This window comes from Anguilla rostrata, chromosome 10 (assembly GCF_018555375.3).
Source record: "Anguilla rostrata isolate EN2019 chromosome 10, ASM1855537v3, whole genome shotgun sequence".
NCBI lineage: Eukaryota > Metazoa > Chordata > Actinopteri > Anguilliformes > Anguillidae > Anguilla > Anguilla rostrata.
This window is the reverse complement of record NC_057942.1, coordinates 16319415-16345258: the sequence shown is the minus strand read 5'-3', so window position 1 is coordinate 16345258 and position 25844 is coordinate 16319415. Positions and strand designations below refer to the sequence as shown.

Sequence of the window (25844 nt, the reverse complement as noted above, 5' to 3'; positions counted from 1 at the left end):
ACAAGATTGTGTCTGCATGATGTTGGAATTAGCTAATTTGGAAAGAACAGTATGTGGGTTTTGTAACTAGGTGTGCTATCAGAAATAATTATTAGCCGCCCAAAATGTAAACTGTTAGGTTCATTTGCGTGAAAAGTACACCACTGGATTTGTATACGGCGAAGGGTGGTAGAGCTTGTTTATTCAGTAGTTAAATGAGTAGATTACAGAACCTTTACAGGAAAAAAAGATGGAAAATATGAAATGGACAGTTGATAAAATAGAATTCTATATAGAGCAGTTGCAGCCTGGGCGGTCCGTTTTGGAATTTTGAAGACCCGTGTCTTCCGTAGAGTGGTTCTTGCAAGGCATGCTGGGAGCTTAGTTAGGGTTAATAATGCGCTAAACTTCAGTTGGGACCAAATGGAGGTTGTGGGAGATTGTCGTGGGTGTCTGGCAATCTGGGCTAATGACTGTTATGTTATATTTGAGTTCTGTTCTGTGTTTCAGCTTTAGCTCTCACGTGGCAGTAGGAAAACCGTGCTCACGTGTGTTTGCGTGGGCAGTCGCGTGCCCTTCTCAGACAGAACGCTGCCAGTATCGAAGCAGGACGGTGTGGGAATGGCTGCCATGAGGCTGCCTGTTCAGAAATAGCGCCGTTTTTTTCTCATGCGCATAAACACCCATTCGACTGTCTGCTTTGATTGTTATTGATTAAACCTGAAGGTTCCACTGGCATCAAAGACCATGCAGCATTTTAGCATAGCAAGCCCTGGGCCGTGAGTAAGTGCATGGGGACGCGCAGATATGTTTAACCCTGGGCCCGGAACACTTCTCTACTTGCGGCGCATCCGTGAATTAGCATCTAAATGCTGCCACCCACCCAAACCTGAAGGGCGGGTTTGCATTGTGCCACTCAAGGCCTGTCCAGCTGTGATATAAGTTTGACTATTCCCGTTCCTTTGATAAATCTGGTAATTAACTGGGTGATAAATATTGGGGCAGGAAGCGTCACAGCTGAGTTACCGTTTGTGACCGGTATGACTTGAGGGACTGGAAGCCTGTCCTTCCCCGAGCAGGCTCTGGGCTGTGTTTTCATAAATAGGAGCGCTTTCCCATGGGAAATTAGCGGGCCTGGCGGTGACAGGAGCTGCCGGTTGTTTATGCCGGGGTGATTCGGGGAAGCAGAGAGCTCCGACGGAGTCTGCCGAAGGTTCTGCAGTCGGTACTGCGGCGGGCTGGCGGTGGAGGGAGCGACCGGCAGCCGTTAGTTAAGAGCCGCCACCTCTGCCCTACCCTCTTCACTCCATTCCTGCCCCATCCTGCTCACCCACCCTCGCACACAACCCTCACACACTACCCGGTCCTCAGATGCATTGTGGGAACTGTTTGCGTGGCACGCTGGAATTGCATTATAAATGGTAATTGTTACATTCTTTCACTGTTGAACTTAACAACAGAGCTTATTATTTCCCAACCGTTGTGTCCTCTTTGTGGATGAAACATTTAAGCTGCCACCTCCAAAAAAGATTCTTTAAGCACACATGAACTAGCCTACATGACATTTTAGGAGTGTTTTGTCAGTGCAGCATGTTGGTGCCCCATGCTGACTCTATCGCACTGTGTTGCTAATCCTATTTAGAGGATGTGTTATTTTGTTCATTTAAGAGGATAATATTCAAAATGGTAGCCAGTCTACAAAGGTTGTGTGTATGAGTATGGTTTAAGTAGTGTTGATTTTAAATGGTATAACAGGGCTGTGTGTATGTGTATATACCTATATGTGTGTTTGTGTGTGTGTGTCTGTGAGTGAGAGATAGAGAGGGAGACAAGAATGAGAAAGGGGTAAAAAGACAGGGAGAGAAAAAGAAATAGGGAAGAGAAGGAATGAAAGATAAAAACAGCAGGGGACGAAGTACAGTGAGATCTGAGGATTAGCAACGTACGTGTGTGTGAATCTTAATATTGCCCATTTGTTGGCCAGTTAGAGCCTCTTGCACCCCCTCTGTATTCAGTATGGAAGACAGCGGAAAAAGTGTGGGTTCACACATTGGCATTCCTATAAATAACGTACGATTGCTGTCCAACATGCAGATTTATTATTCTCTGGGGGGTGGAGGGGGAGGGGGGGGGGTTGAAGTTGGGGGAACTGAAACTAAGGAGGGATTTTAGAACTATGATGCGTGTGGGAAACTGTTTCGTATTCAAATCAAGTCCTGCTGTTTGCCCTTTTAAAGGCCTTGAAATCAATAAAGCTGAACACTTTTTAAAAAGAGCAAAGCAGTACTTCTTTTGAAGTTGCAGCTTCTACAAAGAGAGGGACAGTGTGTGTGTGTGTGTGTTTGTGTGTGTTTTTATTTTGTGTTTGTGTGTGTGTATGTGTGTGTTAGTGTTTTGTGTGTGTATGTGCTTTGTGTCTGTTTGTGGTGTGTGTGTTTGTGTTTTGTGTGTGTGTGTGCGCGCGAGTGTGTGTGTGTGTTTTGTCTGTGTTTGTGTTTTGTGTGTGTGTGTGTGTGTGTCTGTGTGTGTGCGCGTTTGTGTTGTGTGTGTGTTTGTGTTTTGTGCTTTGTGTATGTTTGTGTTTCGTGCTTTGTGTGTATGCGTGGACAGAGAAATGGAGTCATGGTGTTGACTGCCTGAAGACATAACAGAGGCATTGTAGTGTGTGTCTGTGGGAGGCTTTGTGCTTTGTGAGGCTGGCATGTAAAAGAGATATTTGTCTGTTATGACCTTCACGGATAAACAGCCGCAGAAGCGAGTGCCTTGACCTGCCCTCCTTTTCTCTGTTCCCTGCAGTAGGAGAAGAACAAGCCGACAGTAGTGCTGCTCTGTTGCCTCCTCTCTGACCTGTCCCACCTGTCAGTCTTTCCTCACCCCCATGCCTTCTCAGCCATGATCCCACCCATCTCCACCCTTGTTCACACGCTTGGGTCCCCAACCCTGGTCCTGCAGGGCCTCAGGTCAGCTGGTTTTTGTTTTCACCTTTGAACCAGCAGCCAGTTTAGGCCGAAGAGCTCAGGTGAGGTGGGCTCATTGTCTACTCAGTTTCTTTAATTGATCAATTAAGTAATGAGTAATGACAAAAACCAGCTGACCAGATCCCCACAATCAAGGCTGTGTACTTCTGATCAGGATGCACCAACACACCGGGTCTCCTGCCCTCTGCTGGGTAACGTAAAGCTGCGGGAACATACATTTCCTGATACGGCTTAGCATTTTATTTTGTATTAGATGGTCCAGTTGTTGTTTTGGTATGACCTCGTATTGATTTGTTTGTTCTGTTAATTTGTTCTTGCTAACACCTTCAGGGTTGTGTGGGTTTATTTCCAAGTCAGTCTGACGTTGTTCTGCTTGATTTTGTAGTAACAGAACGCAATACTGGAACTCAGCTGTCAATCACAAAGCGTAGCTATAGTTACCGAGGGAGTGTTTGCTGTTTTTTTACAGAAACTAGGCAAACATCACTGCCAGAGAATGAAACTAGAGCATCATGTCATATTGTGTTATTAGGAAATAATGTATTGAGATAATGTATTGCGCTCTGACCCTTTGTTCGATGATACGCATTTCTGTCAAGAGCGTGCTCATTGGTTCATGAATAAGGCTGAGAATTCATAAATTCTTGGTTCCCTCGTGCATCGCTTCTGTGGCGCACTGATGGCTGTGGTCATGTGAGGACAGTGTGTGCCGACAGGATTTCTGAATGGATTTACTCGTGTATGCTGCCGCGTGTGTGTGCTCGTGTGCGTGTGTATATATATATGTGCATGGGTGCGTGCGTGCGTTCATTTGCGAAGGTCTCTGATTTCCTGTTTTGGCCTCATCCCATGTGGTTGAGTCTGTGAGGTAGGCCCTGTCCCCTGTGAGAGAGCTATTGTAGTCTGACTGACTGCAGGACACAATCGGGGTGCTGTGCACCCAAAGCCTCCCCCCGCCCCTGCTGCACACGGGGCAACAAGGCAGTACAGCTGGATAACAGGAAGAGACAGGTGCGAATGAGTGAAAACAGATGGAGGTCTGATCGGACAGGAGCTGAATGGTCGTGAAAGGAGAAAGAAACTCTCTCAGGAGGACGTGGGGGATGTGGTTTTGTTAGGTGCGGCAAATCAAGAGTCTTACAGGGGGGCATTGGAGGTGAGGGGCGGCAGGGTGGAGCCTGGAGTGAAGGGGAGGGATATGCATTTCAGGTTGGATCACTACACCAAAGCTCAACATGCATACTCAAATATCTACAATCATGGACCCTTTCTATCTTTGAAGAGTGATACTCCAGTCTTTACTGTTTAACTGTGGACAGCACATTTAGTCATTTGATTATTTACCTGGGACTGTGTTCAATATTTACCATGAATATCAATTTCATGTATTGTACCAGATTTATCCCATAGTTAATTGTCATCTTTGGATTACAGTAATGCTGTTACGGATTCTTATTGGTTGCATCTGTCATAGACCCCCTCTGTGTCTGTGTGCGTGTGTGTGTTCACTGACAGGATGGCTGGTACCATTTCCTTTTCCTGTCTAAACCGCATTTAATCATGATAAGTGAACGTGGGAGAGAGATGAGATGTGTTTTTCCATCAACCCTCTTCGGCAGTCCGTGGCACTGGGTTCACAAGCCGACGCTGCACATAAAGCGAAATGTAACAGCCTTCTAATCTGGTTCTCTGAACGAAGGCATCAATAGTCGATACTGACTGGGTCCAGTCTGCCCACGCGGTTGGTCTGATGCAGGGCAGGGTGGAGGAGAACGGACAGGCGGGGGGTTTCAGAGCTGTGGTGCACAGCAGTCCCTCAGTAATGCAGCGCACATGTTGGGGCTGTTTCTACACCCCCCCCCCCCCCCCTTATGTTGCAGCCTTGGTACCCAGTGTGTTATGCTCACCCCCCCAACCCCTTCCCTTATGTGTTTCTCTCTGCAGTGGGTGCTGGCTTTTGAAATCTTCATCCCCCTAGTTCTCTTCTTCATTCTGCTTGGCCTGCGGCAGAAGAAACCGGCCATCCCGGTGAAAGAAGGTAAGGAGGAGGGAGGGAGGGAGGGATGGAGGGAGGGGGGAGGGATGGATGGAGGGAGAGAGCCATAAACAAGGGCCCAGAAATGTCTGCCGTGTGACAAGGAAGTGGAATTGAATTGACTGCGTTGAATAAACTTTATTATTCCCCAGAAGAAAAATTCATATTCTCATCAATTGCTGATGTGCAGTAATGACGGGAATTCAATGAACTTGCAGGCGCAATACAGATCGCAAGATTTACAGGATGCTCGGACAATGTTGCTATAAGATGCACATCTTGGAGAAAAATAAGAATCGGCTAAATCAGATACCTTTTGGCAGCAGGACTGAATTGGCATCCCTACAAATGAGCCAAGTAGCTGCACTGAGCAACAAGTGCCCAGTCCAGCACTGGGAAACTGAACACTAAGGGAAGGCACTCTGCAGTGGGCCTCATGCTGCAGAAATTGCACATGAGAGAAGAGGAGAGGGTGGTCCATCAAGGGTTGGATGAGGAAGAGGTTTTCCAGTGCAGTTTGTCTTATGAGCATTGGCCCCTCTGCTTGCTCTTATTACTGCCCCCTGGTGGTGGAGATAGTCAGCCTGCTTCACGAGCCCTGTGAACAGTCTCAGGGCGATATTGGTTAAATAAAAAATATATATATTTTTTTTTACCTCCACCCTTCTTTGTAGTCAAAGACGACAACCTGAAACACTTTGAGAACATGCATCTCTGTAGTAGTGCGTGAGCTGTCTGTCTTGGCTGTCTCATAAATAACCATGGAACAAGGGATTTACCCACAATGCTGAGGGTGGGTGTAGCTTCTGTGCATCTGAGATTGCTATGCATCAAAGTATTCCATGTGATTTGTTGTTTTTATTTTAACTGCAAATTATGAAAATGATTATTTTGTTTATCTCTCCTTAAATGAGAAGATGAATGGTTGAAACGGGACACTATGTGATGGGTGTTTGTCTTGTCTGTGCCCCAAAAGTAACAAGGTGGAAAAGAATACCTTGCTCAGAAATTGTCGGCCTTCAACCAAATTTCCAGAGCCAGGAAGTGATGGCCAGCTATGCGATTTCTGCGTCTAAGTCAAAACATTTTTTCATGTCCCCATTAGCAGCTGTATTTAGACTTATTTATTTTAATTATGTTTTTTTTTCCTCATTTGTCCTTGTTCTTTGTTTTTCTTATTGTTTCAACTGTAAAAAAAAAAAAAAATCACTCCATCTTTTGTCTTTTTTGTCTTTTTTCTTCTGTTTTCTGTTCTCTCTTTTCCTGTTCTCTCTTCTCACCGCTCTTTTATTCTCTGCACGGTGCTTGTCCACTGCATGCTGGTCCAGTCTGTAAGTTTCGTATTCACTGTTGTTGTCGTAACGTGCTCTTACCACGGTGTTTTAATCTTCTAATTTGGTGCTGGGGTGTCTCGGTGTGTCGTTGCTTGTGTGGGTAATGAGGCCTCGGTCTGTGCACCTGTGACGTGTCTCTGTGCGTCTGTCCGCCCACGTTTGTGTTCCCGACTCATCAATCGGCTCACTCACATTAAGCGATTTAACCCAAGGGGGGCAGTCCCTCGGGTGTTCGCAGTCATCAGCTGATTGACCGCCGTTTTTCCGCGTCTCGACTAATGCTGGAGATCCTCAGGCTGACTGTCCGCACGCCCACGCGTAGGAAACGCCTTCGGTCACACCTGTGGGTCGGCAACAAAGCTCCCCGCTCACGCCAGCGCAGTGCGGTAACTAGCGCTGGTCAATTCACTCAGCTCTGGCGCTGATTGCCACTGCTTGAGAATCGCGACTGCCATTTTACATAAGATTACATTCAGGGCTAGTAACACTGATTGTGTACTAGCTTGTACTGCAGCTGTGTATTCACAGGTGTGACCACTGGCGATGTGGGTGTGTGTTAGCACAACTAGCACTGTTTCTGTTTAACCCTGGGCAGCCTACACCCCCCCCTCTTCCCTTCAAACCCACTGACTGACTGTCTGACTGACAGACTGACTGATCGGCTTTACTGGATCCCTCTCCCTCTTAACTATTGATTTGCTCTCTGGTGATCTAATGCTTTTGATCCCCCGGTTCTCTTGCGCTCGAGGGGGAAGCAGATGTCAGATTTGTGTGAACGTATGAACTTTGAAAATGCACTTAACATTAGTGGCCTCTGCGAAACGTACCTGTCAGACTGACGAGGCCGATGAGAAATGGGTCTGTGCGCCGCTCGTTCCAAGTCCAAAGAAGCCAGATCATTTCAGAAATGGATGTTCTTCTTGCTAATAATATTTTCGCTCCTGGGCATTCCATGTAGTTATTTGTGTTTCTTTTGGCAGGAATCCTGTGAAAAATAATTGATGTGCTGTAAACAAAGATAGCCACATGACTTGGAAAAGCCGTTTAGCGTAGTTATGTATACGAACTGTAACACGAGGGACTGGAGCAAGCGTTTATGTCAGCTAATTTCTGGACGGGTCCTGTTTAAACAAGATTTCCTTAGTGACAGCCAAAACTACAGAAACAAAGTCAGCCTTTGTATTTCTGAAATGCAGCTTTCAGAACACCTCGCAGAGCCGAGCTGAGAGAATGCTGCTCATTATGAAAAGGCTTGTTAAGTCATGAATGCATTACAGGGTCAATTAAGCAATCAAGAGGCTGTTTGGAAGGGAAGCTCAGGCTTCTGGACTGACCCTGTAATCAGTCAAACAGTAGCACTTCAGAAGGTATTGAGAGTTTTTCCTCATTTGGGATTCCTCGAGTGCATTTTCTATCTTCCATGAGGATCAGTTGTTTTCAGGTCCCATTGCCTTAAATTGCTTCCTTCTATTAGTCCCATTGTGATTTTAAATTACTCTTGTCGTTATCTGGATCGGTAGAAGTCAGCCATTATTAGTCGAAAAGCCTAAATTAATAATTCTGTCGAACCTCTGTAGGCTTCCTTTCTTGCTATCCTAAAACTTATTTTTGCTTTTATGATCAAAGTAAGGGACAGTATTTCATCAGAAGAATGTAACAGTAGTACCACATTATGAGGAACTTGAAGGCAGGTAATTAAAGATTACTGATGAAGTTTGTGTATCGATGAGTTAACCTGGTGAGGAAAAAAAGTATTATTTTTTCCCAAACAACATTCAGAGTGAGAAGGCTATTGTGAGGTTTAAATCACAGAGCAGAAGCCAACATTTGCTGTGCAGGAAGTAGAAACAAAGAGACAGGAAGTGTACCTCCAGCTTCTCCAGCTGAAGTATGAACACAAATTTTACTATAGACTAACCAGATAATCAGCTCTCAGATTACCTCTGTTTCTTTTTTGTTAATGACGGGATTATTTGGTTACAAAAGAGAGTTCTGGAGCTGTATTAATTTATGACAAAATTTCCAAAAGTTAATGTTTAGAATATGGATTTAAAAATGTTTAGAATATGTTCAGAACATGGAATTGAAAAATAAGAAGGTAATACCAGCACACTGCTGTTTTGCTTCCCCGTGATTGATATATTAAACTAAATCCGTGAGCAGTGACATTTCGACCAATTTGTTCTTGAAACCAGATTGGTCGAAACATTGTCACTGCTCACAGATTTAGATTTAGCTGAATATATCTCTTGGGAGCTTAACAGCAGTATGCTGGTGTTACTTATTTTTCATTATTCTTTTTATCTAGCGCCTGCGCTAAACCGCCTCTGTTATGATATATAAAATATATAATATAAAAGAATATAAAATTAACAATCTGGTTGCTCTATAGTAATATCTGTGGTAGAAACTCAAAGACAGGAAGGAAACAGCTGACATCTGTGACCCCTCTTTAGCCTCCTCCTTGATCTGTGATGGGTTTCCTCCCTCTTTTTCTCTCTTCTCTCTCTTTTTCTGGGTTTTCATTCACTCTTTCCCTTCGTCCTTTTAACCTCCTTGGGCCCCCTTACCTATTCATCTCTCTTTTCTGTGGGACACTTTCTCCTCTACTTTTTACCGCTCATCCTTTCTTTCCCCTCCTCCTCTCTGTCTCCGCTGCTGTGTCCTTTTCGCATCTCCCATGTACCCTTCTCTTTTGCTTCTCTCATTTGTTCGTATCCTCCCCGTTTCTTCCATCACCACCCTTTCTTCTTTTCTCCTTCCTTCTCTCTTCTGTTTCTCTGCCTCTAATTCTTCCTCTCCCCATTCTCTCTTCCTTTCTGCCCCCTCTCTTTCTGTGCTCTCTCCCCATCTCTCTCTATCTCTCTCTCTGCTCTCTCCACCCATCTCTCTCTGCTCCCTCCTCCTCTCTTTCACTCTTTCTCTCATTCTATCTTGCCCTCTTTCTCTCTTTCCCCACCACTTTCTCTGTTCCCTCCCCTGCTCCCTCTCCCCCCTCTCTCCCCCCTTCTCACTCTCTCTCTCCCTCTGTCTTCCATGCTCTCTCCCTGTATCTCTCCCTCTCTTGTCTCTCTCTCCCTCCCTCCCTCTCCCCCATCTCTCCCCCACCCGCTCTCTCCCTCTATCTCTCTCCAGCGTTCTACAGCTCAGCCCCCCTCACCTCAGCGGGGCTCATTCCCATCATGCAGTCGCTGTGTCCCGACGGGCAGCGGGACGAGTTTGGCTTCCTGCAGTACAAGAACTCAACGTGAGTCTGCGTCTCCGTCGCGCAGGGCGGTGTCGCCCACCTCTCCCTCTCCGCCAGTCGCTCCCGCTTCCTCAGAAAGATCTCAAAGTCTCCTGCGTGGTGCAGCCCAAAATAATTGTTTCACAGCTTTTATTGATTTGTTTTCAAGTAATTAGTCCCCCCGTTGTGGCGAGTTTGTTTTCCAGCTTTGTTAGGGATGCAGCTTTTGTTAGCAAGACCGGAGTCGTGTAAGAATTTTAGGACACGGACGCATGTAAGGTCACCCATTTCTCCTTTCTCTCCCTTCACTCTCCTGTCTCCTCTCAGAGTGACTCAGCTCCTGGAGCGAATCAGTGAGGTGGTAGAGCAGAACCATCTCTTCACCTCCGAGCGGCCGGGCCTGGGGGAGGAGCTGGAGTCCCTGCAGCGTCACCTGGAGAGTCTGAGCTCCGCCCCCGGACCGCTGGACACCCACTTTAACAGCAGCCTCGGTGTGTGCATCGACACCGGCCGTGACCATGCGCTGTGCGTGTGTGTGTGCTCGCGCGCATCAATACCGGCCACTACCTTATGCTTTGTGTGTGTGTGTGTGCACATCAACGCCAGCTACGACCGTACACTTTGTATGCGTGCGTGCCTCAACTCTAACCACAGTCACATACTGTGTGTGCGCATGTGTCTCAACACCATTCACTGTCAATGGGCATGTGTGCACTGCATGCAGGTTTCAAAAAATGACAGGCTCAAATAGAACCAATTGAGCTGCGTACTTATTTGTACAATAGATACTGTATGTCTTGCCTGCGTCACACACCCTCAGCTTCAGCTGGGCAGTTTAACACTGCCCACCTTATTGAATGCCGTGGGCCCCTAGGATACTTTCTCAGAATTGGAAAATACCAAGGACTTGACTGCAGTCTGCTGTAAGGCTTACTCATTTAGCTAATGTCAGGGGTGAAACCAATAGAAACGCTGTCTAAATGATTGACAGGTTGTGACATACTGCTCCTCTCTGCCTGGCTCTTTCTCTCTCACTCTGTTCCTCCGTTGCTCTCTGCCTCTGTTCGTCCCAGGTTTCACTGTTGGAAGCGTGCTGAAGAATCAATCAGTGTTTCAGCAGTTCCTGGTCAGGAACCTCTCTCTATCCAATGACACAGCCAGCCTCCTGCTCTCTTCTCCTGTCAATCTCAAAGAGGTACGTTCATCAGGTCCATTTGAAAACCTCTCTCTCCCACTGTTTTTCTGGCTCCCGCATGCTCAATGCCATCAGAAGTGTTGCTCATCACATCAATGGCAGACCCAAAGCAAAAACATTTTCTCAAAACCTGTGTGTAAAATGGCACCATTTTTCTCTGTATACCTCTCTACACGTGATTCCTTTGCTCTTTGTACTGAATTGTTGTCTTTCACTCACAAGTCCTGACCTAACTCAGTCATGTGTGCCAGTGTGCAGTCTGTCTCTTATTCACTTGCACAAATACAGTACACAAACTTACACACGTGCAGACACGTGCACTCAAGCAAGCGCTCATTCAAACAGTGAATCAGCAACTCGCTTGTGCATGCACCACTTATGCAAACTCATTCAAACACTGACATGCACACACACACGCGCACACACACACTCACTAATCACCTGCGGAATTCACTCACTCATACACAGTTACAAAGGTACACGCAAGCACAAACAATGGGTACACTCTCCCTGATCACCAGTTTAACTCACTCACTCACACGCTCAATAATCACCAATTTAACTCACTTGCTCCCTCACTCAAACTCGCTCAGTTTAGCAGTCTCACTCATTCACTGCATCACTCCCTATCTGAATGACGGATAGAGCCGCTCCCTCTAGGTAATAGCAGTTCCTTTTTTACCTCTGTTGAGTAAAAGACGCTAATAGGGGACCTGACAAATTTTCTCGGGCCTGATTTTGTTTTCCTGACACATTGTCTTCCTGTCTGCTTCTAATCATTCCTCCTCTCCTTCTCTTATTTTCCACTATTCAGCGCAGTGGAAAAATGTGTTATACGCCAGTGTACATACAAACACATACGCGTGCACACACACACACACACACACGCACACACACACTAAAGCAGTGTTCAGTGGCATGAGCCCTGCCCATGTGGAGAATGATCTGCATAACCTTATTTTATTTTTATTTATTTATTTTTTTTTTTACAACTTTGTGATGAAACACCACACATTGTGCACATTTGTACAATTCTATGATTTTGTGCAGTTAAAGTAGCTTTTCTGACAAAGTGTGCATTTTACCTGATGTCTATGCCTTGCTTGAATGACCTTTTTTTGGGCCAAGCTTTTATTCGGCTGAGATGTGCAGGTCTGGGAATGTTAGGGTTTCGACTTGCTACTTTAACCACAGAACACTCCGGTAATTTGACAACATGTTTGTATTCGCCCTCCTAAGAGTTCTGCAGTAATCCTCACTGTGTTTTTTCGGTGCCACACCACCATCTCTGCAGGTGTACAGCCTCATTTTTGGCTCCTATCCGGGGCTGGGAGGGAACACCGGGCAAGCCGGGGGGGCGCAGGACGGTTATGACCCCAGGGAGAAGATTCGGCACCTGGAGGTGAGATCTGTCACTGTGAGCCTGTTGTCTGTTAGACTGGCTTGAGCCTGAGCCAGAGTTGCACTCGTAGAGCTCGATTGCTTCATCGTTGCATCACCCAAAGCTGGAGGCGCAGACCGTGATGTCACACTGAATGCCGGCCCCAGTCCAGATCAAGGAAGCTGTCTGGATTGATAAACAAAGGCTGCATTTCTCCCAGAAATACTTCTGTTGAACTCTGATCATTCGCAGTGCAGTCATGTAGTCTAGATGGCCACACCTAATGGTTGCTTATACGCCAGTCAGCATTGTCCAGTGTGACAACGAAAACATGGAAAAACCACCCAGAACCTGAACTAAACAAGCTAGCCAGGTTCAAACTCTGAAAGTGAAAAGGCATAAATGGAAAGATAATTGGATATCTATGAAGCAGCGAGAATTATTCAGGGGCTGTGATTTGTTTTTACTAAGGTCTTGTTTATATTCATATTTGAATATAAACAAGTTTAGATTTCTGTGTTCAATAGATATAAGGTGATGTTTTTATACTTGATTTTTTGATGTGTTGTTTTTCACATTACGGGATTTTAAAGTTAATTTCTCCTAGTTTCTGTGCTCAGTGTTCCAACTGACCTGACTACCAGCCCGACAGCAGAGCATCACGCAACTCCAGCACCACTTATTATGGGATGTTATGTATAAGTGGAATGTTGTTGACAGAAGACTGATGCATACTTGAGCATTTACGTACAGATCTGATATTGGTGGAAACCATCCCAGAATCCCCCCAGACAGATTTAAATCAGATTTGGACAAATCTGCTCTATATCCGATTCTTATGCTTTTATCTCAATCCTCAAATGTGACACTTAGGAAATCCATTAAATGTTGCATAAAACGATGAGTGTAAACGGGCCCAAAGGAGAGTTGTTTTGAATGTTAAGAGTGGGCTGTGTCTTTATTTGTTATGCTGGAAACACACAAGGGAGAGCAAACAATTGGTTGACACAGAGATAGAGGTGACAGTGTAATAAGTGCTATTTCATGGTTGAAATAATTTTTTTGGTGATGATTAAATAGTGTATTAAGGATGATGGGAATATGTGGCTTACCAAGAAACAAAACAATCAAAACCAAAAAAGAGCACGGCTCTCTTCAGGAAAGGTGAGAAATGGGGACCAGTGTGTGTTCTCCGTGGGCTGCATCTGTGCGCATTGTCTGAATCTGCCCCCCTGCTGACTGTTGTCCAATCAGGAGCAGCTGCTGGGGGGCTGGCGCAGTCTGGAGGGGGGTCTGATACACAAGGCGCTGAAGGACCCAGCCAAAGGGGCTCACGGGCAGGCCCTGTTCAGACTCATGTCCCAGGCCCTGGGCCTCACCACTGGGGAGGGGGACCAGAGCTACGACCCCCAGGGACTGCACGAGATGGAGGTCTGTGTGTCTCTATGTTATTGTTCTCAGCTATGATTTTTTCCCTTTCCTCCCATTTTGGCAGGTCCAGTTGTATCGGTGGGCTTGTGTCCTCTCTGTCAGTCACATGCACCTGCTCCTGGTGCTTTGACTTGACCATCGGCGCTCAATCGATTTGATGTCAGTATTGAACGATGGCCAAGCGACTACCCGGCTAACCGAAAATCCTTTCTTTTTGGCTTATGCTACAGCCTTGCAGGCCTGCTGGCTACAATGGCTGTCACCTGTCAGGATTGCATACCTCAGTGTGGTGTGCTTTGTTACTTTTGAAACATTAACTTATTAGCAGGACCTGCTGCCTGGCATCCGCTGACTGTTTGCCGATGTGTCAGCCTAAATTTCTCATTAGCGTATTTGGCTTGCATTTGTACGTGTCAGCAAATCTCCGCCTTTTAGTTTCCCTTGCTGCGACTGCATTCAGGTTTTGAGGTTGTAGGTTCGCTGCGTTGGTAATCGATTCATGTTTACAGGGGATCCTGTTGACTGGTGCCATGCTGGAGTTGCTCACCTGTGGGGAAGGCGGGAACGCTGAGCTGAGCAACATCCTATTGGTGCCTGAGAAGCAGCAGTCGCTGCTGCAGGCCTATCGCAGTGCGGTTTGTGGCGGTGGGGAGGGGCAGCGGGCTGAGCGGTTTGGCGAGATGAGCCAAGAACTGAGAGACCAGATAGACACTCAGACCATCATTGAGAAGGTATGGACAAGGCTCTCTAAAAATGGGTCTTACATCACGCTGTTATTATTAATAAACTTTACGAAGCAGTTTATAATGTTGTCATAAGATAAGATACACTTGACACTTAAATTACGCAAAAGAGCTGTATAAACAAAGGTATGCACCGAATAGTATTCAACACAAGCGAGAAAGCAATAGTTTGTCATAAACCATGGGCAAAGTGCAAATGATTGGATGAAGATACAGTGAGAATTATATTTGTGTTGTGGGCAATTCATATGGGTATTGAGCAATGTTGGTGCTTTCACAATCTCTAACCGTTCTCTACCCCTGATCCCGTGTCTCTCTTTCTCCCTTGTTTTGCTCCTCCTCCACAGCTGCGTCTGGAGCAGGTCAACTCCTCGGTCCTGCCCCCCCAGTCCCACCTGGGCGCCCTGCTGAAGGACCTGGCCGACGTGGAGAGGCTGCTCCGGGACGTGGACCTGCTCTCGGGCCTAGCCCGCCTGCTGCCCAAAGGGGCCTGCGCCGGTCACCAGGCCCCGCCTCCCGCCAACGCCACCGCCCTGAGCCCCAACGCCACGACCTGGGGCCCCAACGCCACCGACGTCCCCGGCGGGGAGAGCGACGAGGGCCCGGCCGAGCCGGAAGGGGAGAACCCGCGCTCGCAGTTCTCGGCTTTCGTGCAGCTGTGGGCGGGGCTTCAGCCCATTCTGTGCGGCAACAACAGGTAACGGCCAATCGCGTCGCCGCAGCAGTTAATGTCTTCATTATTAACTGCGGCGGGTATTACTCTGAACTATTGGTAGTGTAAAGTATAGAGGAGACTGCAGTTACTGTGAAATGTAGCAGCATCCGTAGTTTTTAAGGAGCTGGGTTTGTAGCTCCTTAATAAATAAAACACTGAAGGCTCTCGCAGTGTTCTGCAGTATGTGGGGGGGTTGTGGTGGTGTGGAGCCATTACATTTATCAGCTAACAATGTGTAGCACCTGCTTTGGGTGAATCGGGTCAGCGTTTTTTGCTCCAGCGTGCCCACCGAATGTCAGCGGACATCGAGATGAAAGGGTTTACTTATTAAGCCAATTATGCTGGCGGCTGATTACAGTGGATGGCCGGATCAAGACGGCCAGATTGGGAGTATGGCCCGGGCAGCTCTTTGCAGTTTGGCGCCAGCTGTTAGTTCTTATTTTTGGGAGTCTGTGGCGGGTACATAGTCGAGTCGCGAGGGGATTGCAATTGGCAGGCCTCTTCAGAAAAAGGTGGACCTAGCTTGGTACTGCTCTGTTTTGGACATCATGGGCGGACCCTGTTTGGAGAAAGTGCTGTTTCTTATATCCCCAAGTAACTTTTATCTGTCCTCTACAACTTGAAAACTAATGGTCTGAAGCCTAAAAGCATCAAATGGTCTGCCCATATACTAATGTATCCTTTAGAGCAGTGCTTCTCAAATTTGTTCCTGGGGGACCCATGTGCATGGGGTTTTTGTTACAGCCAATCTCTTGCTCAGTTCAGGTTGTTGAACACATATTTTAGTTCTCCAATATTTTTTTCCTTAATTGTGTGAACTCAGTGTGTGTTTGGCTTGATTTTCATTTCCGAAGTAGTTTTCATTATCTCCAATAGAGGATTAGTTTTAGTTTTATTTACCTCTCTTTATGCAGTTGGTTGCTGTATAGCACAATGTGAATACGGGACTTTCAATATTCATGCCATGCACAATTACAGTATTTCTGACATGATGTGGCCTGAGAGGGTAAATAATCCCTCTAAATAATAATAATAAACATGAAGAGTATTTAAGAAAAATTACCGGCTTTTTTAAATTCTGGGATCGCAGTTGTGGTTGCTGTGAAAACCTGCATTCACAGGGGTCCCCCAGGACTGACATAGAGAACCACTGCTTTAGTGAATCTGCTTGAAATCTCTTTGAACACATGCATGAGCGACTCGTGTACAAGAAGGCAGATGCACTGGTGACCTCAATAACTGTAGATCAGTATCAGTTATCTGCACTCAAGTCTTTGAAAAAAATTGTTAATTTGTTCCACTGTTTCATGGAACTTAACGAATGATCACCTTTTTGATCTGGCTTTAGACTCATTCCACTGCGTTCTACCTCTGCCTCTTATCAAAGTGTGCTTACTGGGACTATTTTTTATTCATTTGTCAAAATTATTAATTTTATTAATCTGGTTGACTGTGATTAATATTGCAATTGAAAAAAGTATTGGCCTTGACAAGAGTAGATTGACTTAGTTTAGTACTTTAGTGACAGAAAGCAGTGTGTGTTTGTCCGAACTTCTTGAGCTTAGTAAAGGTGTACCGAAAGTTTTGGTATTGGGACCTCTTTACAGTCTTTTTTAGCAATAATTTGCCACTATTACATGAAAACTTTAATGTCAATTTACTGCATCAGCCAATGATACCTTCATCAATGCAGACAGAGCAAATATGTCCCAGGTAGTTGCTTTTCTTTGGGATGATTTTGGAATTCTATAAACCTGATTTGCAAACAATTAGTATTCAGGCAAAATCCTGCACTGTGCTGTTGGCAAAGGCTTAAATATGCTAAATTTACACAACCGACGGTACACTACTTAATAACATTGACTGTTTAAAGCATATGGCATTATGGGTTGACCTGTTACTAAATGTCTCTGTAAAAGAGACCAACTGTTGTCCCACAGTATTGTACAGGTCAGAGTAATGTTTGCTATGAATATAAGGAAAAGCTTGTACCCCAACTGCCATTGCCCATTCTTGACAATATGAAAATATTGTATTTCACAACTGCACTAATATTGAATTAAGAGCTTTGGACATCATTTACAATACTTTGTGTGGATTTACTGTTGGTTGTCACTTCCGAACAAATCATTGTCCATTGTACAAACAACTTCAATGACCATCCCTTCAAAATAAAAGGCAACTGTGTTGGTAGCATTTTCTTTCTAGGTGATACACTTCAATTACCTCATCTGTTTACCAGAGCTTCTCATTCCACGAATCACAAATTACTCCCTTAGAGACGCATACAAATCAACCCCTGCTTCAGGTACCAACAGGTTCTCCCGAGGCATTTAAATTTAAGGCTTCTACGAACTGGAAAGATTTACAAACTACTCCGAAATGTGTTAATTCACTTGGGGCATTTAGGTAATGCTGTTGTACCGTATCTTACGACAGACTGCTTTTAGTGGTGACTGATATGTAAAAAGGAGTCATTGACCGACATTCCGTAGGCGTTTTTAGTGGGGGCCTATGTGTGTTTGCCTGCTTGCTTTATTGTATTCATTTATCGTATTTATTTATTTCTGCTTTTCTTTATTTTCATTATTTTGTTTGTTGTATAAATGTATATTTCGTTAGGACCCCTTAGAAAGCAAGGCGGTACATTTCCAGGGATTCTTATCCCAAAATAAATAATAATAGTTTTGAGATATTTGTGCAAACTCATTGATCAATTTTGCAATCAGTGTGCAACTAATTGTGACACGTATAGACACTGACACTGAGTGTCAAAGACATCCCTGATATTTAAAAAGTTTGGGACCTTTTGTTGTATGTTTTACAGCAGTTTGCATGCTCTGTAGTTTTTATATTTTGGACCTTTCCATCTCCAATTTGGAATTGCCACTTGCGCCTCTGGAGTGGGCAGTTTTTGTGGAGGCAAGGAACTTTGGCAATTTTAAGCTCAGCCTACCCAGACATGACAAAGACAATAGTGTGTGATTGATATTCTATTGTTCGGGCTTGAATCTGTAATGTCTCAATTACACCGTTCAGGCTATGCTAATTGGAATGTGTATTTACTAAAGTAGCCACTGTTTTCATGTCGGTGTTACCTCTGTGTTTTCTCAGAATCATTGAGCCAGAGGCTCTGAAACAGGGCAACATGAGTTCTTTGGGCTTCACCAGCAAGGAGCAGCGGAACCTGGGCCTTCTGGTGCATCTGATGACTACAAATCCCAAGATCCTCTACTCTCCCATTGGCTCGGAAGTTGACAAGGTTATTCAGAAGGCAAGTGTGCTTTGCACAAATTGGCTCAGTTGCCGTATTACGCATAACTCCCTTTGAAAGGCGTAGCCGGGCAGTTGTTTATGTTGAGAAAGACACTGCACATTTATCTTTGGGCATGATGGGGCTGTGCCACATTTCCAATGTGTGGATGGTCCCCATGGTCTTTTATTGAATCCTGGCTGTGCCAGTGCTGGCTGTGGCCAGCAGCCCTGCAGGGCAGTGCTTAATTGGCTGTAGCATCACCCAAGGAGAGGTGGATTTATCACACACCAGTACCCCCCTCCAGCTGAATGGATGCCTGCAATCTGCCTGCGCAAGCTACATGCGAAGCCTGCTCCCCCGAAGCCATGAGAGTGTGAGCTCAGCCGGTGGACTGCGGGGTGAAGGAAACCGAGGCGGACAGCTGCGCGTTTTTCAGAGGAGAGCGGACGCCAGCCTGCACTCTCCCAAATTGATGGGAGAAGTTGCGGCTTTTGCGGCCAGTTTACAAAGATGATTGCCCACGGCGAAAATGAGGCCTTTATTATCATTATATTTTGTACTATTTCATAACGTTGTTTTTTTTTTCTCATGACAGAAATCCAATAGCGGAAGGAAAGTGGGGAAAAACAATTACACAGAAAGGGGGTGAAAGTGCTAGCTCGTGCACACGCGGGAGTCCGCAGCTATTTGTTTTTTAATAACTCAGATTATTAATCATGCATTTCAGCTGTCCTCTGGAAAGCTCTCTCTGAACAGATTAATTAATCAGATCCCCACATTGTCTGTTTACCTCCTGTCCCTATCTCCCTCAGCAGCCTCCCGTTCCGCTGCAGGAACCAGCACAAAATTACGTATCGATCCCCCCCACAGTCAGTCAGTTACGTCCAGCCGTGTATTGGCAATAGGTCACTGAGGCGCCAGACCGAATGTAGCGTGCGATAAGAGGGAGGGAAAACTGCCTGAATGTTAGAACAGTCAGCGTCAGGAATGGTTAGATAGAGCTCAGTCAGGTAGAGTTGGGTGTCATAGCCTTATAGGAGAAATTATTGGGTAGAGCACTGACAGTAGGCAAAGTTAGGTAGACCTGGGTCATAAGAATAAATGGTAATACAGAACTGTCAAAAACAAATGGTCAGGTATAGTTTGGGAAAAATAAGGAATAGCCACCCCGAGAACGGCCTGGAATGTAAAATGGTCGGTTAGCGATAGATGCGACCAGAATGATTATAAAGAATGGAGAGAGAGACCCAAGTAAGCTTGTTGCGAGTCGCCGTAGGGGAGAGTTCATTCTAGTGCAGGGCGAGGGATGTTAACAAGTTTCCTCACTGTGGGGATGGCAGACTCCTCACCAGGGTAACGCTTCGCCTCTCTGCTGCCCCCTGCAGGCCAACGAGACGTTTGCCTTTGTGGGGAATGTGACGCACTACGCCCGCGTGTGGCTCAACATTTCTGCCGAGCTTCGGGCGTTCCTGGAAGAGGGAAAGCTGCACAACCACATGGCATGGCTGCAGCAGGTAACGGGGTGGAGCGTACGAAATGGCCTCTACACTTCAATGCTAAATGTGTCAATTTACAACCAGACACGCTTATCCACATTTACTTACAACATAGGGAGATGAACACAGTACAAGTGAGAAAACAATATGAATACTGTAGTATGAAATGACACCAATCGATTTATATGTCATTTATCTAATTACATATGGTATTGAAGGCGGATGTGAATTCCATTCTAAAAGGGCAATGTCATAAACTTTGGAGAGCGAAGCAGTGAAGAAGTGGCTGAGTACCAGCGCCTGGGTTGATGGACCCCAGATAAACCCAAGTTTGAAGTGGCGAGTTTTCACTTGGCACACTTTCATACTTAAGTGTCTGAAATCCTCACCGCAGTGTTCCTCAAACCTGACCCACGGGACCTGCTGGGTTGCTTACATTTTAGCTGAGCTAATTAAGTTAATTAGGTTTGATTGAGCTTTCAATTGAATACTGACTAAATTTGCCCTCATTACAACAAGTTTCAGCTCGTAGGCCTTTGTTACAGATACGGGAAAATGAACAAAATCTTTTTGTTCTAACAGAGATGCAAGGAAATGCTGTACACTTGGCCGTGCTCCTGCAGTTTTCTCCTAGTGTGTGACCTCTGCGCATTTGACTTCCTGCAGTTGACATCTGATCTGCGCAGACACCCGGAGCTGCTGAATGCCTCTGACAGCGAGCTGATACGCAGTCTGTTGGAGGGGAACTTCACCCTGCCTAACGCTACCACTCTGCTTGAGCAGCTGGACACCATCGACAATGCCGCCTGCGGCTGGACGCACTTCATGTCCAAGGTCAGGCCAATAACCCCTGGGATTGGGGTGTGATGTGCTGCTGGGATATGTAGTCCTACTGGTTCAGTCATGTACAGCAGCTCAACAACAGACACTCATTTGAAGGCTTTAAGTTATGAGGCATGGATAGTCTCTCTCTCTCTCTTTTTCACTTACTCACATACACACACACACACACACACACACACACACACACACACACAGTATATATATTTTGCTGTCCTCTGTCTTGTTGGGTCACCACCCATCTGCTGGGAGTACAGTAGAGAAGTTTGGTTAGGGAGACATGTTGTCCTCTTCTTCCCAGGTCAGCGTGGACATCTTTAAGGGCTTCCCTGACGAGGAGAGCATTGTGAATTACACACTCAACCAGGCCTACCAAGACAATGTGTCTGTGTTTGCCAGTGAGTACCCCTCTTCTGATACCTGTATTTTATTTTCTTGGCCTAGCAGTCATCTCTATAAAGGGCAACTTGCATAGCTTCCGTTTTTAAACATCGATCTCACGCTGACAAAGGCTATATGCCAAAAAGCACAGCAATAAATGATTGCTTTCTTCCGTTCAACTACAAGTGTAGCTGGACTGCTGCTGACCCATTGTAGTTTAGCTTTGTGGGTTCAGAGCTCTCTATTTTTACACGTAGCCCATTTATACAGCCAAGAATTTTTATGGCACAATTTATCTTAAATGATAAGCGGTACGACACCCAGTATACATTACCATGGCTTTATCTTGAGTTACACTACCGCTGTGTAAAGAACTGTACTACTGTCCAAGCGCTGTAGTGGACACAGCGAGGGTGACTAGGCAGAATGGTGGAGCACCACAGTTAGCCTACAAACCGAGCAGATATTTTAAGGTCCGTTTCAAGGCATTAGCATCGCCACGTGCACGTGCGTGCGCAGGTTGTAACCATTTTCAAATAGTGCACGCAACTCCACTGCTGCTGCTTTTCTGAACACACAGCAGTATGGGCGGGTGCAATAATGGGATTTTTTTCCATTTTGACCAGATGGTTGAAGGGTATGTTACTATTCTGAAACTAGTCATACAGAGGGGGAGGTTATACTGTGGTCTGTTTCATAATCATCCTATCAGGCAATAGGGGGATGTTTTATTGCAATGCCGGAAACAGGTTGTGATATCACCCATTCAAATTATAATTTGTTTGAGGGCATGGATCAGTTTGCCTATGTATATGCTCCTTATATGTATATATCTTTTACTTCTGTCCTCTGTACCTGCATGTGTTGGAGATTCTAAAATACCACTGCTGTCCATATTGCAGTGCCAAGCTATGGATGGTCTGTTGTTGACCACACCCATTCATGAATATTCATAACCAAGCAGAACTTCATACTACAATACTAAAATACTTGCAGCATCAACAGTGCCTCTGGCAGAATTGTTGATGTTACACAGAATGAGTGGAAATTCTGTTTGGAAAATCTATGGCATTCTCCCCTCTCCGCCCCCAAGGTGTGATATTTCAGACCAACAAGGACGGCTCCCTGCCCCCCCACGTCCTCTACAAGATCAGACAGAACTCCAGCTTCACAGAGAAGACCAATGAGATCCGCCGGGCCTACTGGCGCCCCGGGCCCAACACTGGGGGGAAGTTCTACTTCCTGTATGGCTTTGTGTGGATCCAAGGTAGGGAGGGGAATGCTTTCACACACCATTCACCAAAATGCTCTGAATGTGCAGAAGTGCAAAGACGCGGCTTACTCAGTGCATATCCAAAAGCAAGTTCATATTTTATATTAAGTATAACTTCTTAAGGGCATTATAAAGCAAAAAGAATGAAGCCTTCATAAGCACGGCACAAATATTTTTATGAAGAATAATAAACATACACGGATTCAGCTTTATATTGAGGTACTAGGTGCAGAAAGGTAAATAGGAAAGTAAAAAATAACTCATACTCATAAAAATGCTCCCCTGCAAATCTAATGACATTTGGATTAACTGATAATTTTTTTGGGGTTGTTTGCTTTATAAAATAATAATGTCAAAGTTATGACGGAGCTATATATGCTATGTTTTATGCTATATGCTATGTATAAAGACCATATACAAGCTGCATTGAACATAAAGTGGGAACTAAAGGGGTTGTCTTGTGCATTTAATTACTTTCTCTGTGTTTCCGAAAATTGTGTACGGTTCGAAATGAGTGTCAACCATTGGGGAAAAAATTGAATTGAGCCCTTTCTTGTTAATCCATGCTACATAGTGATCTAGTTTTTCTAACACTGTGTTAATGTTCTCCTTCCTTTCTACTTACACAGTGGCTGGCAAGTAGCAAAAGCTTTATGAAATAAAATTGTCAGAAATACCAGAGATACTTTTCACTGCTTTGAAATGAACCACACCCCCCCCCACCTCCTCCTGTCAGCTTTTCGGACAGTGGTAAGGCCTTACATCTGCCTGCAACAAAGGGAGAGAGAGTTTCTCATTCCAGCTACATTTGCCAGAAAAAATAAAAAATTGAAAAGCTCTTCAGTAATCCAAGATACCTGGTATTGTGTTTTTAAAAAAGCGAGTTCCTGTTGGGGAGGGCTTTCCTTTCCTGAGTGTATTCCTTGGAAAGAGACGTGCGCTCCTCTGTAATTGCCAGCGCAAACTGTGGAGTAAGCAGTCGGTGGGAATAAGCGCCTTTCTCGTTAAACTCAGGAAAGCTAAGACAGGCTGCTTCTTGCCAAGGGGTCACATTATGCATTATGAGGTATATCTTTCTTCTTAATGAAGTCCTTTGCATTGCCGCTGGCGCTCTGCGCATTCACGGTAATTGCCCCGCGTGGCAGAGCGCCTTTCTGCCCTTGAGCTCTGCTCAGATCGGGGGAGGCAGACGGGATCCTAATCAAACTGTACCCCCACGGGCTGCGGGTCTCCGATATTAAACCCTCCGGCGCTGGGTTCTGAGGGTCGGTTCGGTTCACCTGTGCGAATGAATGAACGCGCGAACGAACGAACGAGCGAATGACGCCGACGTCTCCTTCCTCAGATATGATGGAGAGGGCCATCATCAACACGTTTGTGGGCCACGACGTGGTGGAGCCGGGAAACTACGTTCAGATGTTCCCCTACCCCTGTTACACGAGAGACGAGTAAGGCCCGGTTCCTATCTCATCTCATTTGCTCTTTCTTTACTTTTCCGTGCAAATATCGTGCTTTCTTGCAATCTCTCCTTCTTTCCCTCTCCCTCTCTCTGTCATTCACACTCTGTCTGTTTCACAGTTTGTTTCTCAGTCAATTTTATCTTATCGGTCATTATAATCTCTCGGTCTTTCCAAATCTGTCTTTCTTTTTTGGTCTCACAATCTCTCCCCATCTGTTTTCTTAGTTGCCTTATCTCCATTTTGCTTTCCCTGTCTTGATGTCGCTGGTATTTCTTGGTAGTGTCTGTGGCCGTCAATCTCTCCATCAACGGAACTGACATTCGACACACACCCTTCACTCACCTTATAATCTGTTTGACACCTTGGTTCAAGATGGCACCGGAGAGCATCTGTCACTATGGAGACGATGCACTTAGCTTGCTGCTTCCCGTTCCAAATAAAGAATTGCTGTTGCTGTTTGGCTGTTGAACCAGTGATATTCGAGCGATGGATCTCTAGGTCCAATGATTGAAGGAGAGTCTGCAGACGCTGCAGAGGTGGCCTGACTCCTGCTGACTCCAGTACCTGTGTCTGACCCCTCCTCAGCTTCCTGTTTGTCATAGAGCACATGATGCCGCTCTGTATGGTCATATCCTGGGTCTACTCTGTGGCCATGATGATTCAACACATTGTGGCCGAGAAGGAACACCGCCTCAAAGAGGTGGGTTTAGAGCCAGCCACAGCCCCACTGTGCGTGCGTGCGTGCGTGTGTGTGTGCGTGCGTGCGTGTTTGTTTGTTTGTTTGTGTGTGTGTGTGTGTGTGTGTGTGTGTGTGAGTGTGTATGCATGTGCGGTAGTTTATGTAGCAGAACTGTGTTGACAGCTGGTGGATATATTGGCCAGGTTAGCTTTTAAATATATTGTAAATGTATTATATATTATAATTTTGCCTTTCAGTCTTTTTTCCCCATCTGATCTCTTTACTGACTCTTTGTTGGGGTTATAAATGATGAACACTGCCCCCTGCTGTATAGTTAAAATGACTGTTGCAATTGTAAATAAATGAATTATGAATGGAACTAAAATTGCTTGAATTTCTCCTCACTGCATTTTTTGCATTCATTACTCTGATGGCAGTTTTGTGGTTAGCCTTTATCTATGAAAATATATTCAGGGTTTTTTGTTGTTGATATTATTTAATAATTTCTGCTTGTACTGTGTTTATTGCTTTTTTAATCATCTTTATGGAACAGGCATGTTTTATTACCTCCTAAGATGTGCTACGTTAGCTATAGATATCATTTTTATTGTACGTGTGTTGTGCATATTAACTGCATTTTTTTAGTAGCATTGTATGGCTTGTGTGCTGGAAATGAGAATATGAACCTTCTGAATGGGGATTGATATTTGTTCTGTTATATTCGATTCTCAGGTGATGAAGATGATGGGGCTGAACAACGCGGTCCACTGGGTGGCGTGGTTCATCACGGGGTTCGTCCAGCTGTCGATCTCTGTGACCGCGCTGACCGCCATCCTCAAGTACGGCAAGGTGCTGCTTCACAGCGACCCCTTCATCATCTGGCTCTTCCTCACAGTCTACGCCATCGCCACCATCATGTTCTGGTAACGGTCGCTCCTCTCCCCAGGCGGATGCCATAATGACCAAAGCGGTCTGATGTGCCCAATGGGCTGTTCCGGTTTTCAGTCCAGATAAAACTTCATGATCTGAAGTTGCTGACTTTGAAATGGCGAGGAACAGGAACGTATCGAATGTTCGTCTTCCTGATTTTTATCTCCGTTCATTTCCCCCTGTCGAAACCTCTCCTTGAACCTCTGCGGTCGCACTGACAGTGGGGGGGGAAAAAAATGTAAAAGTTTATCGCGGACGGCCGCGAAATGAAACGCGTCCGGAATTCTGGGCCACCGAGCCCTTTTTAAAGGTAACTTTAGAGCAAGTGGCAAAGAATACGTCAGCTGGTGTCTCCTGTGATCGATCGCGCTTGATCGTGTTCCTGAATGGAAACCCCTATCGCTTCCTTCCAGTTCTTGGTTTGTTAAAATCTTGGGAGGCAGGCTGGTGTGTGTGTGTGTCTGTGTGTCTCTGTGTGTGTGTGTGTGAGTATGTGTGTGTTGTGCTCTTTG

The 25844-nt window shown here is 45.5% G+C and overlaps 1 protein-coding gene across 2 annotated transcripts in view; it reads left to right on the top strand.

Moving 5' to 3' along the window:
- abca2 (ATP-binding cassette, sub-family A (ABC1), member 2) overlaps positions 1-25844 on the top strand; it is a 75780-nt gene that overhangs the window by 25251 nt on the left and 24685 nt on the right. For both annotated transcript variants that reach the window (XM_064354436.1, XM_064354435.1), the window contains exons 2-17: positions 4902-4995; positions 9462-9573; positions 9880-10043; positions 10626-10747; positions 12042-12149; positions 13383-13559; positions 14069-14290; positions 14650-14999; positions 18132-18291; positions 19659-19787; positions 20436-20603; positions 20911-21007; positions 22084-22257; positions 23609-23711; positions 24309-24423; positions 25135-25325. In XM_064354436.1, coding sequence (XP_064210506.1) covers positions 4902-4995; positions 9462-9573; positions 9880-10043; positions 10626-10747; positions 12042-12149; positions 13383-13559; positions 14069-14290; positions 14650-14999; positions 18132-18291; positions 19659-19787; positions 20436-20603; positions 20911-21007; positions 22084-22257; positions 23609-23711; positions 24309-24423; positions 25135-25325 — 2486 coding nt within the window. The remainder of the gene's footprint in view (positions 1-4901; positions 4996-9461; positions 9574-9879; positions 10044-10625; positions 10748-12041; positions 12150-13382; positions 13560-14068; positions 14291-14649; positions 15000-18131; positions 18292-19658; positions 19788-20435; positions 20604-20910; positions 21008-22083; positions 22258-23608; positions 23712-24308; positions 24424-25134; positions 25326-25844) is intronic.